At 40.4% G+C, this 18,283-nt stretch overlaps 2 protein-coding genes across 3 annotated transcripts; both read left to right on the top strand.

The window, feature by feature from the left end:
• Positions 1 to 2,000: 2,000 nt before the first annotated feature.
• jagn1a (jagunal homolog 1a) lies at positions 2,001 to 3,447 on the top strand. The gene is made up of 3 exons (XM_005733850.1): positions 2,001 to 2,136; positions 2,684 to 2,736; positions 2,822 to 3,447. Exons 2-3 carry the CDS (start codon positions 2,696 to 2,698, stop codon positions 3,282 to 3,284), a joined length of 504 nt encoding a protein of 167 aa, XP_005733907.1. The 5' UTR covers positions 2,001 to 2,136; positions 2,684 to 2,695; the 3' UTR covers positions 3,285 to 3,447.
• A 471-nt stretch (positions 3,448 to 3,918) lies between these two features.
• On the top strand, positions 3,919 to 17,870 carry tfg (trafficking from ER to golgi regulator). Of its 2 annotated transcripts, none has more exons than XM_005733849.2 (8): positions 3,919 to 4,126; positions 6,236 to 6,449; positions 6,598 to 6,681; positions 10,184 to 10,330; positions 11,117 to 11,284; positions 11,402 to 11,548; positions 16,478 to 16,555; positions 16,677 to 17,870. In XM_005733849.2, the coding sequence occupies exons 2-8, from the start codon at positions 6,266 to 6,268 to the stop codon at positions 17,063 to 17,065; spliced, it is 1,197 nt and encodes a 398-aa protein (XP_005733906.1). In that variant the 5' UTR covers positions 3,919 to 4,126; positions 6,236 to 6,265; the 3' UTR covers positions 17,066 to 17,870. The 2 variants fall into 2 exon arrangements, with proteins under 2 accessions (XP_005733906.1, XP_005733905.1); XM_005733848.2 differs by having other exon boundaries at positions 3,924 to 4,126; positions 16,478 to 16,570.
• The last annotated feature ends 413 nt before the right edge of the window (positions 17,871 to 18,283 follow it).

The raw sequence follows: 18,283 nt of genomic DNA, 5'->3' as shown, positions 1-18,283 counted from the left end.
ATAACCTGAGTGTGTTGCTGGCTGATTATTGGTCTTGAGTGAGGTTTAAATTTTAAGAATGTATCATAAGTTTTATGTTTTATTTTTCTGAGGTAGGTTTGTGGTTATTGTGCTGTATTAGAATTGGAAATAGGACACAGTTTTGCTCTGATCTATTAAAACCACTCAGTATACTCTAATAAATATTGGTACATTATCATCCTAACATTTTACACTTAACAAAAATTCTTTATCACCAACTAAACAGTTGAATTATATGTCAGTGTTACGTGAAAACAAACACAAAGTTGCATGTTTACAGATGGTTTATAGTGCAAAACAATATTCCACAGCCAATCCCATTGATAGGTAACAAGTCTCCGAACTGCAAGTCGCCGAGTCCTCCTTTAAAGTCAAAACCAGTGTTACCCGTTAATATTTTTATTTACTGCTTTTACATAAAAATGAACTGATTATATTCTTTGACTGTTTTGCAGGCCATATTATTATTTTTTCCACAGAAGCATATCACAGTGCATTATAGTTGTTATGAGTATAATTACAAATAAGATGGCATAATATGTGGAAAACAGTTTATAGATGTTTAAAAGAGCGATGACCAAATTAAGTTTCTTGTATCTGCAGTGTGTTTCCTTTACGTGTTTTTCTGTATTCATTAATGGACTTAAAGCAAGTGTTGAATGCTGCGGCAATTGATTAACAACAGTTATGTCATTAATTTATTGTTATTGTTGTTGTTGTTGTAATTTTTACTGCTGATGACTTGCATGCAATAAACAGCAAAAAAAAAAAACAAACAAACACGGGAAATGATAATGACTTTGGTGCCAATATTGTCATTGTAATCAAATTATGTGTATCAATGTTTCAAGTTTGTTGTTATTGTCTGTGATGTTTTTCTAAATAAAAATGGTTTGATTAAAAGAATTGCCACAGATATCATCTTGAGCTTCACTGAAACCCATTTGACTAAAGCTGTTATGGCACATTTAAAGAGCAAACAATAAGAAAGCACTGGAAGACTCCTTTATAAAAAAAAATTGATAGGATTGTCACACATATCTCATTAAACTCCTGTTAAATAATGTTAAATCCAACAACTTGATAATATTCCATTATGCAAAGCAGGTGAATAGCAGTAAGCACTAGCCATAGTAGCAGTATTTATTCATTAACCTAAGACAACATATGTGGTGAAACATTTCTTAATTCTTTGTTTTCAGAAAGCAGTTTAAAAGGACAAATGAACAACAAGAGTGTCATATCCTTTGTCTATCCTGAAAATGTGTATTTTTTTTGGAAGAGATCAAAGTTTGAAGAGAAATATGAGTAAAAAAAAAAATCACACTGCCATTTACTTACCACCTCCATGAGATCTGGTTTTATAGGCTTAACATATTTGACCCACTTGACCCTCATTGTTTAATAAACTTTACATCGTATCAATATAATTTACTAAATGTAGCCATGCATATATCAGGATGCCTAAAGTGTATTCATCAAGAACTGTTGCCTGAAAATCAACATCGATATTAATTATGCTTTGTAGCACTGAATTTCGATCTAATAGTGTGACTTAAAAACAATAAAACAAACACCAAAAAAAACGCAGAGACAGGTTACGCTCTAGACAGGTTTCCAGTCTGTAAATATTTACATTTATATGAGATAATTTGTATTTAGATAATCAATCATTATATGCTTAAAATGAATTAAATGAACGTATACTAATCAAGTACACTTCATTTGACCAATTTCCATTCAATTTTACGTTTTCAATTGTACTTATGTAACAAAATTATCTGAAATTTTTGCATGTAATCAAATCTCTTAAAGTCAGCATCTTTTTCGTTTTTGCAGAAAAACATTATAAATTGGTATTTTAGCGCTGTAGAGTGCGACAATCATGCTTAATCAACTTAATTAACTTAACCAATACTACCAAATAAAGAGTATCAGATAACAGAACTATTGATTGTGACGTGAAAAGAAGATGCTGATGCTGCCGAAGGCTGTCGGTCGTCAGTGCGCATGCTTAAAGCTGTCGTTGATGTTCACTCAGCACATCTCCTTTGGATAGAAATTTAAACAAGGGGCTCGGCCAAACGTTGAAGAAGTCAGGTGTAAGCATCATCGGTAAGCTAAGTTCACTCTGCTACTATCGTTACCTGTGATAACAAATAAATAAATAAAAATGCTAGACTAACGTACAAAACGTATCTGTCCAAAGTAAACGCTAAACTAGGTTAGCCAGTAGCAGCTAATGCTTCAAATCCCAGCCCGACTAGTCTGCGCGAAAACGGCCGTTTTCTGTTTGAATCGCTGTTTGCATCATGTTGTGAGAGCTGGGAAACGGTGACGTTTATTGTGACTATCGCTGAATCTGTATCCTCTATTATCTTTCTCCTCGCGGTGTCCTTGCATTTACCAGGCTGATTATTCGCACACTGGGACATTGGCAGGTTAAATCTGTCACATTGCCTGGTTGACCAGTTAGCTCCAGCTTTCGAATGTAAAAAACTGTCCTTTTGCAGCTTTAAATATTAAATTCATTTTAATACCCTGATTGTCTTCCGGATTTTAAATATTCCAATGAAATTTGATGAAATCACCATTTTTTAGGAGTGTCTGCTTTTGGTTGCTGTCATTTGCATGTTACATTATTTGTCTTGTGCATTAACAGGTTTCTCCAAACATGAAAAACAAACTAAGGATGGCCCCACAGTACCAGATGAAGCAAGTATCTATTTTTGGCATTTGTCAATAAATATGAACATTGTCTCTGAGTTGCAGTCTGATGGTCTGTTTTTCTCTTTTGCAGCGCTTCCTTGAAGTCAGAGATACGGAAGTTAAACGTGGTCCACTTTCTCATCTGGCTGCTGGTGGCGGCGCAAGTGACCGTCAGCCACTTCAACATTGTGTCACAGGACACTGTGTCCATGCCGTACCAGTGGGAGTACCCCTATCTGCTCAGCATCTTCCCTCTGCTCTTCAGCAGCCTGTCCCTCCCAAAGAACAACATCAGCTACCTGGTCCTGTCAATGATCAGTGCAGGGCTGTTCTCTTTTGCACCTCTTATATATGGTGGCATGGAGATGTTTCCTGTAGCAAAGCAGCTCTTCCGTCAAGGAAAAGCCTTCCGCTTCATTTTTGGCTGCTCTGCAGTGACTGCTGCATATGTCGCTATAGTGGTTGCTGCTCAAGTGCACGGCTGGCAGTTGTACTACATGAAAAAACTGCTGGATTCATGGTTTGATGCTACTCAGGAGAAGAAAAACAAATAATGGAGTTTTTTTAAAGCTGTGAATGGACAAAACTTGTGTTTTTTTTTAAATACATGAGTTATGTCTCCTTAGTCTTCATGATTATGTAATATGATTCATCCTGCATCCCTGATTTTCATTTAAAGCTAATGATTGTTCATTTCAATAAACTTATTTATTTAAAGCAGCAGATTGATTTCTTGCACACACAGTTAGGTTGGGATTGGGATCCAAAGCACCAGCGATAAAAATGGAGTCCAGTCACTGTGACTTCAGCCCTTCTCCAATCAAAGAAAAAAGAATAATGTTGGTGTCTCTCTCAAAAAAAAAAAGTCTTCCTATGATTTAAAGAAAATGTAATGTTCATACTTACAGTATTGAAGCAATTATTCATACACACACACACACACACTTACAAACTGTTAAACAATATGCTTTGCCATGTGTTTATTTGTTCAGTATGTTAAGTCTACCTCTTATGATATTTTCTTGTTTGGTTTTTGTAATGGGCGCGTTCACAGTATCTGCATGCACTGCTGTTTTTAAGATATTCTGTTGCAGCACGAGAACACCAGCTTCGCTTTACTGCAGACTCTGTGCGTGCTTAGCTATCCGGTGTTCAAAAGGTAAATAAATAAACGCTGCTCAAGGTGATGGCTGAAATTCTGTGAAGGCTCTCAACGCACTTTGTTCCAGTCGGTCTGCGGCTGCGCACATTGAATGCCACGTACTGGTTGACGTTGACAGTCTGGAGGACACTTCCTGATGCTGCTGCCCGGGTCTAGCTAGGCTAGCTAATAGATTAGATTTTCACGGTTTGGGGAAACCCGTGAAATACATCGTGGTCAAGTCGTCTGGTTCAGGTAAAAACATTACTTCGAGTTATGTTATAATTTAACTACAAAGCAGTTTCTATGCTATTACGGACTGTTGTGGTGCTAGCTAGCTACGCAGGGAGCTAACGCTACGCTAGCTCGTCCAAACAGGTGTCGAGACTGATACAGAGGGAGTTGTTTAACAAAAGATTCGTCAATTAATGATCTGATCGAGTCTATGTAAGGTGAAGTAGGGAAATTATCAGTTTATACCTTCTTAGCTAGCTCTATTATAGGTAGAGCTGTTATAAGTTACACAGGAAACGGCTTGTTGACGACTTTTTCACATATAGGAAAAGCTAAGTGTTATTATTCCAGCTTTTTCAGATATACATCAGGAAATTAAACAGATCATTCATTTTTTAAGTGTACGTAACGTATACAGTAAACACTGCAATGGCAGTGGTGAAACGGCCTAATAAGCGTTAGCAGTCAGTCCTGTTTGTTGATGGGCCACTGATAGATAACTGCGACTTTTGCCGTTATATAAAAGTTTTACTTTCGCTTCTGTGATATTTTAAGATTTGTTTCCAGAGCTCTAGAAATTAACTTGATAGACTCCGTTTCGGTTTAATTTTTTCCCCCAGTTGTACTCATTAAATGTTACTGTACGCTAAACGTTAGCTACCACCCAATCCCTAGCATCCAGCCAATTACTCATCTGGCCCGGACAGAAAGAGTATATTGCTGAGCTTACAACATCAGGAGATAACGTCAGAGTTAATCCAACTCGTGACTGTACACGAACGATGAGGTTTACGTTAACTTAACACAGTGTGTAAACCCCACCTTGTTTAATGAGTGCAGGCCTCTTATTACATACCCCCTCCCCCCCAAAGAAATATCTGTTTTACCGGTATGATATGAGTAAAATGGGTTTTAATTTGCGATTACTTTGTAATCATTTATATGATTCGCCAAATGGCTTTGAAAGCTTTTTTCTCCTATCAGAAGAGATGATATTTTGGGTCAAAGTCTACAAGGAGGTCTGTTATTCTATAGCCGGTGCCACCTCACATGAAGATGTTTGACCCTTAGACTCTGGAGTGACATGGTTTTCATTTAAGTCAAGGGAGGAGCGCTCCTGTTCTGTGTGTAATTTCAAACAGGCCTCAGTCAACATTAAAAGAGCTTTGTGACCGTGAAGACAAGCTGTTAATTTCGGCATATTAATGTAATCATAGGACTGTTCTCACAGCAGCTGTTATGGCTCGATCGTGGCTCAAGAGGTGGGAGTTCGCCTTGTAATCGGAAGGTTGCCGGTTCGAGTCCTTGGGCAAGACACTTCACCCGTTGCCTACTGGTGGTGATCAAAGGGCCCGGTGTCTGGCAGCCTCACCTCTGTCAGTACGCCCCAGGGTGGCTGTGGCCATCACCAGTGTGTGAATGGGTGGATGACTGGTTGTGACTTGAAAAAGCGCTATACTGTTGACCTACTTATTCTGACCTAGTTTTAAAAAGGGCTTAACTAATAATTATATATTCTGTTCTATAAGCTAGACATACATGTTGCTGTGAATGCCATTTTGCTGACTAGTGGTGCCCTGGCACTGCAGTATGCATACCTCCGAAGTAGTTTTTGTGCTCTTATGTTCACACAGTTGAAAAAAAAAATGTTATGACACATTTTTCCATGTTACTGTTTTTAGCCTGCTCCTGCTATCCTAGCATTTTCAATAAATTTCCATTTGAACCCTGCAGAGAGGAGATTATAAAAATGAATGCAAATAAACTGCCTTGGTGTGTGATATGTTTTGCTTTTCACGCCAGCTCTGTTTACACATGCAGTTTGGGAAGTTTCTGTATAGTTTCCCAGCAGAGAATGATTTAAGAGGGTTAAAAGGAAATAAAAATATAATGTGGCGCAATAATTATTTTATCTGAATTAGCCTTTGATAATCACTAAAAACTGTAGAATAAATCGTAATTGCAAATCAAATTTGAGTAATTATACAACCCTACTTTGTACTAAGGAGCCTGAAGGTTAAAGAGTGGCCAGTGTTCAGCGTGACTGTGTGTCACTCCCTGTTGGGTAATGCCTAGAAGAGTTCAGGGCTGCACTGAAAGTGTGAACACCTCTCTTCTACCTTTGTCAAGTGCTGGGAGCAGAAGAGGTCAGACGGCACCATGAACGGCCAGCTGGACCTGAGCGGGAAGCTGATCATCAAAGCCCAGTTGGGTGACGACATCCGACGCATTCCCATCCATAATGAAGACATTACCTATGATGAGCTGGTGCTCATGATGCAGCGTGTCTTCAGGGGAAAGCTGCAGAGTAATGACGAGGTCACTATCAAATACAAGGATGAAGGTGAGTCAGGACACAGAAAAGGCCTGTGAGGGTCCGGTCATCCTCTGGTGACAAGTGTACTTCATGATGGTAATCTCAGCATATTTTCTTTGAAAGTGACAATTTGCTGTGCAGTTAATCATCTTTTGTCCCCATTTCCTGTTTACAGATGATGACCTCATTACCATTTTTGACAGCTCTGACCTCTCATTCGCCATCCAGTGTAGTAGAATACTCAAACTGACTTTGTTTGGTAAGAAATTAACACATTTCTTCTTATGGACTATATGCGTGTTTTTGCCTTGACGAATTCAAGGCTGTAGATGTTTAGTCTCTTACTTCAGCTGTTACAGCAGCCAGTCGCTGGAGGGCAGTCTAGCTTATTTTTCCACACAGCAAACCTCAGCTCGTTACTGTCCAAATGAAAATGATCTACACTCCCTTCTGACTAATTTGTTTTGGAATCGCTGTTTCTTAGCACCGATTTAACAAACAAAACTATGACAGGTAGTAGATGTGTGTATTTTGTACCAGTTATTCTGGACAGAAAATAGCTTGGAGCAGGTTCGAACCAGAGCCTCTGCAAAGACCTTATAGCTTATGGGTCGCCACCTCAACCTGTTGGGCTAAACCATTGCCCCGCCCAGATAATTCCACAGTCATTCAGTAGGTCAGCAGGTGTAACTCGTTGAATAATCATTTACCTGATCAGCCAATATGCCTCACCCTAACATGTTATTCGGGCCTTGTTGCTGTCAGTAGTAAAAACATTGTGATGAAATTTCTGGGATTTTTTTTAGGACTTAGTATGTTAGTTTTCCCAAAGTATGATTAAGATAAGTGAAATGATAAAAAAGTGGACTTTGATCAAAGAGGTGTACTCAACATTGAGATTAATGGGCTTAGGCGAGTTTGTTTTGTTTGTGAGTTTATTCTTTCTTTTCTCTTTTTGTTTTAACTTGGCTACATCCATCCATCCATCCATCCCTTTTTCAGTGCAGTGCTACAAGCAGGCAACAGGCAGGGCTCACCCTGGACGTGTAGCCAGCCTATCACAGGGCCCTTGGCTATTTTGCTATAATATATCACTATAGTAAATATGCTGAACACATAACCTTAAGCAGGTTATGTTCAGAGTTCTAAATTTCAAATCAGCTGTATGCATTGTAATTTTCCTAATTATTTTTTTCCCAAACATCAAGCTCAGAGTATGATTTAGCTGTTATTCCTCTCTGAAGCAGAAGGATCAGAGTTTTCGGTTTAAGAAAGCCTGGCTGTGTCGACCATGCTTTTGCCGTACACGTTTTAGCCTCATTGTTTACAGGTTTGTGGTTAATAGGAGGCTTAAGATTTAAATTATACATTTTATTTGTAATATTTTATATTTTATAATCGTAATAGTCAATCTATATTCCCACCCTCCACTATTGCCACTTGCTTTGGATAGTGATTGAAAGGATGAGACTGCAGATAGAAGTGTTCAAAATGGGTTCCTTCCCTTAGTGGTGGGGTGAGGGGCTCAGTCTCTTTTTAGGATGCCTCTGAGGTGTTTCCAGCATGCCCAACTGGTAGAAGATCCTAGGACATGCTGAAGAGATGATGGCCCTTGATTTGCTTGAGAACACCTCAGTGCCCCCTTGGAGAACTGGATAGAGAGGTCTTAGACCGTTAACTCAGATTAGTAGTAGAAATCGATGAATGCATGGAAAAAAATGTTTTTAAATCCATAATGAAACACTACAAATAAAAATGCATTTTTTAAAATAGGCCATCAGTTAATTATTCTTATGTCTAAGGAAAAAAGGTACACTTTTGCTTATACTGAAGTGTATTGATAATCCTTGCTGACTGAAATGTATATGCTCAGATATGCCACATTTTCAGATTTATTTTTCTTTCAGTCACAGCAAAGCTGTGTATTAGTGCTAGGAGGTAAGAGAAGGAATATTCTGAGCCTGTGAAATTTTAAGTTGATTCTTTCACTAATCAAACTTTTTGGGGAGGCATTTTTACAGTACAGGTGTTTTGTTATTCTGTTAACACAACACTGTGTCCAGTGTTTGGCTTGTGTTTTAGAGGATTGTCTTTCCTGGCTGTAACTAAATAGTGTTGGAGTTTTGTCAGTTTAGAAACAGCATACCAATACTGTTTTTGGGCTCTGGAGATTGGACCGTAACAACCAACAAATATTTGAAGCTTGGAGCACCTGATTGTGCTTCAGTGTCAACTGTGTGCTTGCTCACTGAATTGTAGACAGGAAGGCATGCCTCATCTGAGTGGACTGTGTAGCAGTACTGTCTATATGTTTTTGCGATAAGTACTTTTTGTGAAAAAGTTGCTCCAGGGCAATGAAAAGTCAGTAAGTTTTCAGTAGCGACGTGAACTGAAGTGTGTTAAATATCCAATGAACATGTTGGAATAGTTATGATTGGGTACCACCTTAAGCTTACTTTAAGTCAAACTTTGGGGTGTTTACAGCTGCGAAAAAGTGTGACTCGTAACCATAGCAAACCAGCATCAAATCTGTCATTAAAAACCTCTTTCACAACATTAGAAGTGCATCAGCACACATTCTCTACTGTCTAAACTGTATTAACAACATGATGTTGTTTCCTGTGCTCTGCTCTCAGTCACTCCTGCTGTAGCCTCTATTATTAGGCTGGAAGCAGAAAGGGGTTTTTTTCTTCTCAAAAAAAAGAGAAAAAGTTGTTTAAGTTCCTACAAATCAAAACAGAGCCCTGGCTCGTAATCGCATGTCTTGACCTCACGTGGAAATTACACCGTCCAACATGTGTTGATATTCAGAGGCAGGGAGAGGAGCTGGAATCGCATGACGGCCTGCGTCTCAGCACAGTGCCTCATGAGCCCATCCGTCTCTGTTCAGCATTATTCAGTCAGACAGAGAAACTTGTGTGAGAGAGGAATGCGGAGCGACGTCCAGTTCATTCCTTTTGCAGTGGAAATTTCACTCTTTGGTCAGTGAGAGGATGTGGTACAGGGCATATAGAGTTGACTATTTTGAAGAGGTTTGTCACATGTTTCCTGCAGATTAGCAGGTTTCAGTTTATTGCCAACAACCCGGCTCTATTCTTAGTTAAATGCTTTGCTGTCAGGGTGGGGTGACAGCGATTCCTGCTCAGCTCAGCAGCCGTTGTGAATGGCTTTGTGGAAGTAACCATGTGATAGATGATCCCAGTAATCCCAGGTATTTAGATTATGGAGCCAACAGATCATCACTCATAACATGCAGATACCTTATTGGCTTCCAAACAACTGGAGTGTAGAAGTCAGATAGTTTTAAATTTACCATTATGTGTTGAGCTATTTTGACTGGCCTCTTAGCTGCCAGGCATTTTTTAATTATTTATTTCCATTGTGATTTTCCGTCCAGTGCATAATGTGAAGTTCACCACATGAGTTTATTGTCAGGCGTCAATCCTTATAAACAGTTTTATTAATAAGTCTGGAGGAACTTTGGTGTATCTGAGAGTGTGAGCCAATTCTGCTGCATTAGAGTCCACTCTGACCCAGATATTCTACTCTCGATTATCATCCAAACCATGATTTATATGACCAAGGAGTCCTAGACAGTAAGATATCACAATGAATAAGATGCAGTTTCAGTAGTTAACAAAATCGGTGGGAGTTTTGTAGTTTAAAAGTGCTCAACAGGAGCGTGGATGGAGAAGATTTTACTCTGCTTTATTACTGAAATAAATTATCGTTTTCTGATTTCTTCATCTTATTATCTGCAGTTAATGGTCAGCCGCGGCCTTTGGAGTCCAGTCAGGTAAAGTACCTGCGCAGGGAGCTCATTGAGCTCAGGAATAAAGTCAACAACCTCCTTGATACCCTGGAGCCCCCGACAGAGCCTGGTCTGGCTGCTACAGCCCCAGACAGTGGTAAGGACACTCACTCACACACAATAGACTGTATATAAGCTTGTTATATAATATAAGCCTTTTGCCAAATGCAGTATAGTGTAGTCATAGAAAAAACAATTAAACATGTACACGAATTCATATTATGAACAACTCACTGGGTCGTTAGCAACTCTACAACCGGGTGGTTCTGTGATTCTTTTTGTTATAGTTTCTACTTTTAGATCTCTGGGACTCACTATAATCTTGGTAATGTGGACTGCGTGACCTCCTTAACTAATAAAAGTGGTTCATAGTCCACAGTATTGTAGTTGGCGTTATAAGAGCTGTATCCCGCAAAGACATTGGCACCAAACTGAGACGGTTTACTGGAGTCAGTAACTGTTGGATTAATTGAACGCTTTTTTTATTATTTTTTTTAAACAAATATTTGTCTGCAGTTTGACTCTAAATTTGTTACATGCTAGATCAGTCCAGCCCGAGTGTGGTCAATCGCGCCCACATATGCGCACATGTTGAGCAAAAACAAGGTCTTTCTGACTAATCCTAGCTGCGACCAAAGCTTTGAAATTGTAAGCTGCAACATTAAAAGTTTTTAAAATATTTTTCATTATTTCTTAACAAATATGCTCATATAGTTTTGGCCCTTTAAGGATCAACTGAGTTAAATATAAAAGGGTAATCTGGAAAACTTGCAGTTTGTCAGAAACACCCAGACCCTTATTCGTTTTATTACACTTTTGTCTCCATGGCATCTTAACAAGCTAAAATGTTGTCTCAGCATCACATTTCCTCTTCCCTTTCCAGAATCAGTGGATGGGCGTGAAGGAAAGGTTGTGACAGCTGACCCCACAGTGAAACAGGCCACTCCAGTCAGTGCAGCCAGTATGTCGGCCTTTGATCCATTAAAAAACCAGGATGAGGTCAACAAGAATGTCATCTCCTCTTTTGGCCTGAGCGAGGACCAGGCCCCAGGTAGAGCCGAAGTGCAAATGCTATCTTTGAAAATTGATTTCATTTAATTGTCTAGTTTCTATATCAGGCATCTGCGTGTCTTCTGATCGTCTGTGCATTTGTGTGCCGTTTGTACAGCTCCCCCAGCTGTTGCAGCAGAGGAGCGTTCAGGAACCCCTGACAGCATTGCTTCTTCCTCATCTGCAGCGCCTCAGCCAGGAGTGCCCCCTCAGCCACAGGCTCCATATGCTGGAGTGCAGCAGGGACCCCCAGCGGGCATGGATGGTGAGATGTGTGCACACGCACTTACTGTAGAAAATACACAAATAAAAAAAGCATACAGATCCTTTGACAGAGATATGTGTCCTCCAAAAAAGTAAGCACAGTTACATAATGTCTTTACAAGCACAGGGGTGTCAAAGGCCCCTGCAGTGTGGCAGATTAAGCAATTACTTTTTACAGTGGTGCTGTTAAACAGAATGTTTTTCCAAATTTGCCACCAAAGTAGCCTTACAAAAATGCGACTGCCTGCTGAGCTAATATGTTGACAAAAGCTCATCCAGGAGTACTTCTTTTCCAAAGAGTAGTTCTGACTAAAAAATGAAACTGAAGAAAGGATATAGCAGGTTTTCCAAGGTAAAGCAAATGCACACAGTTGTCAGTTTATTATGTACATTGTGTTTTAACTGCTTTGTTTAAATACAAGTACTCCCAATCCCAGTTTGTGTTGTTGAACTATTTTTCAGTCTACCTTCACTGATTTGAGTTATGTGTGTGTAATCTACCAATAAGTAAAGATGTAGAGTAGGAAGGATGCACCAGCTGTTACTGCTGCCATTGTAGCTCACTAAGCTTTTAGCTTTCATCCTGCCAGCGAAACACAGTAGACCAGAGCTAGTGGAAATTTCTGGAATTGAGGAAGATTGTTTGGATCAGAACAGATCAAATGGAGAGAAATATGATTGAATTTAAAAGAGCACACTGGGCCTCATTCACAGTGTGTGTGTGTGCACAAATTTGTCTTTAAATGGCGTGTAGGAGCGTTTCACACACAAATGTGGAATTCATCAGTCTTTTCCTTTCACAAATTTGTTTGTACAAAGCAAAAATTACCTCAGAGCACAGAGTGTCAGAGGCCCTGCAGTGTGGGTGATTACAATAACATCCAACAGTGGAGCAACGTACACTGCAGGCACAAATGACAAGTAATTTAATTTCTGTCATATTTAACAGTTTTCCAACACAAACCAAAAAACAGGCACATAAAAAAAGAAATATATTTAGCCAAGAAAAGCCTTTAATGTGCTGTTTTCTTTAAACGTCTTCTAATAAGCAACGGTTTTGCCTACATGTCACCAGTTCAGGCTAAATGGAAACCACAAACTTTCTTGACACTTGGTGCACATTTGTGATCATGGATCAGTTTAAAGGCGTACTTTGATAAAAGCGCTTTAACTGTCTCAGGTGATGGAGCATTCACTAGCCCAGTTATTGCAGCCAGAAGCTCCTAACCACTTATCTATTTCAGGGCTGGGCTGGAGCTGGATTACACACATGTAATGCATATGTAGCTGATCTTGAGCAAGAATGAAAGCACGCCTTGTATAGGGCATCACTATTGTTTGCCCTATACAAGCAATATAGGGCCTATAACACTATTATATCTTTTTTTTGCACTCACATTAGTGAATGAGCCCCACTGATTTCATTGCATAGGTTGACTGTACTGTGCCTCACATTGACATATAATAAATTTTTTCCATTTCCCATATTACTGATTATTGCATTTACTCTGACCTTGTTTTTTTTGGCAATCAGACCCATTCTGCAGTTGAAATAGCATATTTTTTATAATGACTAATTAACATTTAGTTTAATTTTAAACACAGTGTAATCATGAGCATCCCCATGTAATTAATATTCATCTTTCAGCTCGCCTTATCGTAGCTCTCTCCGGTGCAGTCTTTAACTCTGAATCATCCTTGATAAAGACAAATGAACAAAACATACCAGGCAGTTTGTTTGGGGGGGGGAGAGAGTAGTATTTTGTTAACAGAACTACATTCTAGCATCAAGCTCTCAGGGGGATTTGGTTTTACATGCCAATCTGTCTTGTTCTCATTCTCACTCCATATTCAAACTTTTCACTTAACACTTTCTGGCCTGTTTTTTGTTATAAAAGGCAGCCAGACAGGTGCAGCCACAGAGGTGAAGCATTTTGTATCGTTTCACTTATTGCTGTGAATGTGCTGGGTTGTTTTTTAGCTTGTGGTTTGGCTCAGCTGGATGTGCAGGCCAGTGGAGCAACGAAATAGCCTCATGTTGCACCCTGTGAGAGCTGTAACTTTCACTCTGAGCAGTCACTCCACAGACTCCTGACCACACCTGCTACGCTGAAGATCAGCACACGAGTTGTATGACTTCCATTTAGCTGGTGGTTTGCGGTTTGGCCTGGTTAGAGCACCAGAACCTATCCAGAGGGCATAATAAGAGTTTAGCTGGTCCAAAAGAGAAAGAGTGGGGATGGTTAGCCAGCAGCAGCAGCACACTGTTTTATTCAGAAGACCAAACAGAAAGATCAGGATTTTATTTTATTTTTTATTTTTTTTGTCCTTTTGTCAAAGGAAGATTAAGAGAGGAGTCAAGTGCTTTGGTCGCCAATATGTAGCTGTGGTCACCAGTAGCATGGAGAGAAGACACTCAGTTGTTCAAAGTAAATGAAAGGTGTTGGTTTCAGAACAAGCCACGACTTTTCCTTTGAAGTCGTTCTCCGTTTCTAGTTTGGTTCAAACATTTTAAAGTCAGAATCTTCCATACATACTATGAGTAATCTGCTATTAACCAAAGCAAACGCAAGGAGGGGGCTTTAGTGTATTGTTGTGTCACTGAAGGCCTGATGTGTGGGTGCATCAAACAAAAAAGATTTAGATGTTGTGTAGCTATATGCTGGATGTAGGTAGTTATAAGAGATTCATTCAACACGTCACACGTTGTTGAGCAAACTTTAACCATGCTTCACTCTAACTTTGCTGTGCAGGTAGAAAGCTCCCACAGATCAGTAAAGAGTAACTTCTTAACAGCTGCAGAAATGATCTTTCCAAACCCTGTCTTTATGCCCTGCATGCAGCAGGCTGGCATCTTCTTTTCCTTCGGTCAACCCTTTCCCTCACGTTATTCCTGTCCTCGGTTGCAGACTAGTATAAAAGCCTCAAGGCAAATCAGAGCAGCCTGTCAATGCACAAGAGTTTGTAAAACGGTGATCTGTGAGACTAGATGCCAACTGAGCATGTGTGGCCTTTTTTTAAAAGTAGCCTCAAGCTCACTTTTAATGCAAACCTAGGTTACTTGTTACCATAAGAATTCTGCTAACAAGATCCATAAGCAGATGGTAAAGATTTTACGCTATCCTTTGATGGACACTTGGCAAAAATCTTTTACATCTTTGCAAGAAAGAAAGAAACTGTAAACACGTGCGCATGTAACAGTGACTCAGAACAGTTACACGAGACTCTTAATCAGATGGGCAGATGTGGGTTCGATGTGAAATGTTTATTTAAAAATAGGATCTCATTATTCCTCCTAAAGACAAGTGGAGAGGTCAGCAGGCCTGCAGCCAAAGTGAAAGTAATTCTTCAGCCTACCTATCACATCTTTCACCCCTGATGGTTGACCTCTTGGAGAGGTCAGACAGCCGTGCATCTTTCCATCTCTGTTGCATAACTCTGATGATGGATTACAGGCGAGGAGAACAGGAGAAGCCAATTTCACACACGTGACTCGCCACACATGTAATATTCATGTAAGAAGATAACACATGGTTGCCACACCACTGAGGTGTTTATACAGAGACATCAAAGAGTTAGTCTTTCTAAGCATTTAGCTGTCAGGTGTCTCCCAAACCAGTCCAAAGTTTTCAGGCTGAATATTCCAGCAGACATTACTTTGTGCTGTATGGAATGTGTTTTTTGTGGAGTAATTCGCCTGGAGCATGTCGTTATATATGGATTTACTTTTGAATGCAGACAGTACAGTACAGAACAATCTGATAGGTGCTTAAAATCTCCTTTGAGCTTTCCTTTGGTGTAGATTCTCTAAGAACTGTGGAAAATAAGCACCAGTTTTTACCAGCACTTAATAATCCAGTGAACCCAGCCCTCTTTCATTATGCCTTCTCTCGCTGTGCTTTTCATGCGTCGTCACCCTACTTATTTGCCAGGCCAAAGATTTGGGAGTAGTATTTAGGCCTTGTTAAGGGAGAGAACGGTTGTTCGCCAAGTTTTTGCACATTTGCTGAACTCTAAGGCATTCGATGGAAAATGTAATGAGCAAATGAAAGTAACAATAACAAAAAGACCTTTCCCTGTCATGAAAGATATACTCCTGATTACTGACTGTATTAAAGGGTGTAGCATGACGATGCTCGTAAGAATTACTATTTAAAGTAAAGTATTGGGATGATTGGACCTTTAGACTTGATCATTCTCCTCATTTGTCCGTAGGCGGTGCAAACCCATGAAGTCACTGTCTGCAAACACAGACGTGTCTTCTTTCTTGCAAAAAATCCAGGGTTATGTCTCCAAGCCTGTAGTGTTATTCATTTATTTATTTATTTTATGCCTGCTCCTGCACGTGCATCTTTCTCTCTCGCTCGAAGACAGATTTTACTGTAATGTGCCACAGAGCAGTCTCTGTGGGAGATTAACAACAGATACTTCTATCAAAGTGGTTCCAGCTGTTTTCATTAAAGGAGTTGTGTGTTATTCTATCCCAATGCACAGGTGTTTCCGTGAAGATAGTCCCACGTGTGTCTGGGGTGGATCAGATAATATTGGCTCTCAAAAACAAAAACAAAAGCCAAGTGTAGATGCAACCAAGGGGCTTTCGAGCTGTTGTAACTGCATCCAATTATCTGAGGTCTATCGTAATCTTTAATCCTCCCAAATGTCTGTGGAGGTAGCCTGGTGATAATGGTGGTTAGAATTACACTATTACACCAAAATTAGCTGTTGAAAAGATGCTCTTAAAAAACCATGAAGCTGATTTGAAAGCCAGCTTGCAGTGTTCGTAGTATAAAGGTTAAACATCACTGTTTAGTCCAATATTTTCTCCACGCTTGCTGGTGATGAGGATACAAATCCAATAGGCAGTGGTCATATTGCTGTTGGACAAAATTAAATTCTTTGGCACTGGTCATGATCATCCCCACCTTTTCAGGTCAAGTGTACCAGCAATACCAAGCTCCAGGTGGATACCCTCCTCAGCAGCCAGGTGCCCCACCTCAGCAGCAGTACGGTATGCAGTACCCTGGTAAGATTAAAAGTGATGCTAGCAGATAAACGGGTAGCTGCTGTTCTGTGTAGCCGATTTCTTTTATGTCTGGAGAGAATTAAGGATTCTCTCTCCCCTCTCGCAGCTGGATACAACCCTCAGCCCGGAGCCCCTCCACAGCCGCAGCAGCAGTTCCAGAACTATGCTCCTCCCTCCTCGCAGGCTCCAGCTCCTGGTGCAGCGCCAGCAGCAGGATTCCAGGGTGGGCAGCAGCAGCAGACCCATCCACCTCAGGGCACCCAGCAGTACCCACCAGGAGCATTCCCACCACAAAACTACACACAGGCCTCCCAACCTGCTAACTACACCATGCCGCCCAACTCTCAGCCCGGCTCAGGGTTCCAGCCCCGCCCAGGATATACCCCGCCTCCAGGCAACACTGTCACCCCTCCACCTGGAGCTGCCAACCCTTATGCCCGAAACCGCCCCCCTTATGGCCAGGGCTACACTCAACCGGGTCCTGGGTACCGGTAAAATAAGATAGCAGATGTTACTGATCCCATCATCATCCTATATGTGGCTCCAACTGTTTGAAGTGGGTGCAGAAATCTGGTTTACTGCCCTGCACCTTCCCTCTTCCCCTACCCTTGTACAATTATCAAATCCAAAATTAAAAAAGCACCCCCATCCCGAGTCTGATGGTTAGTGTTTGTACGCTGTCGCTCCAACACACCACTCTGTTCTGGCCCCGGTGTATGCTCCTCGTGTTATTTTTCCCGTCTTTTCCCTCCAGTTCCGTCGTCTGCTCAGCCCTCTTGTGTCTGCCATGGTAAAAAATCTAACCAGTCTGTATGCACACACATGGAAAACCAAAACAGGCCGTTGCACAAACTGTTTGTCCTTTCCATGGTAACTCTTCATTTCGAGAGAAAGATCAGCATTCAGGCTGCATTTACAGCAAAAGCCTTTGTCTTGAATTTCCTCAGCATAGATGCGTTCATAAAACACTATCTCGATGAAAAGTTACCCCTTAGTCATGTTTTATTTTATCCTTTTTGATCAATTTCACCACCGTGTCGGTATTAATGATGTGTCAGTGATGGTGGGGAGCACTAGCTAAGTGATGGCCTATGGGAGGTATAGATCCCTGTGTCATGAAGAGGACTTTTTCTTTTTGTTTAGCTTCTAATATCACCTCCAGTAAAGCTAGCTATTCCTTTCTTTCTCTTATCACTGGTTTTTACTAATATCAAATCAAATTGCTCCTTCAGTGAGATTAGTTGTTTATGTATAAACTGTAACATTTATTTCTCTGACCTAATAAATGATTGAGACCCATTTGGAGTCCCCCCCCCCTTTTTTTAATGTTTTGGTTGTGGTACTCTTGGTCCTGTGATGTCTTGCAGTCTTTTCTTCAACACACTGACTCTCTGAGGTTTTTATGAGTTCATGTCTCTGTTAAGTTTGGCTCATCTCTTATTCTTCTCCCCTGCACGGATTTGGAAACCTGTGGTAATGCTGGTATTCCCATTTCATTTTCTTGCATGTGGGATGTGGTTAGCCTTTCATGTCAAACTGTCTCAGCGAGTGAGAGGAACTGAGCGCACCGAGCTAATAACATTTAGACAAGGGTGTGTAATATTTCTCACCACCTGGTGCGTGCCAGACAGATTGCTTTCTAGATGTCTTTGTCCACTGTAAATGATCCCCAGTTATTGATAGCACAGTGTTAGGGTTTTGTGTCTGCCTCTG

This window comes from Pundamilia nyererei, unplaced genomic scaffold, assembly GCF_000239375.1.
Source record: "Pundamilia nyererei isolate P.nyererei 1_Seehausen unplaced genomic scaffold, PunNye1.0 scaffold00055, whole genome shotgun sequence".
NCBI classification, from domain to species: domain Eukaryota; kingdom Metazoa; phylum Chordata; class Actinopteri; order Cichliformes; family Cichlidae; genus Pundamilia; species Pundamilia nyererei.
Note: the sequence above shows the minus strand (reverse complement) of the source record. Positions and strands in the feature narration are given on the sequence as shown.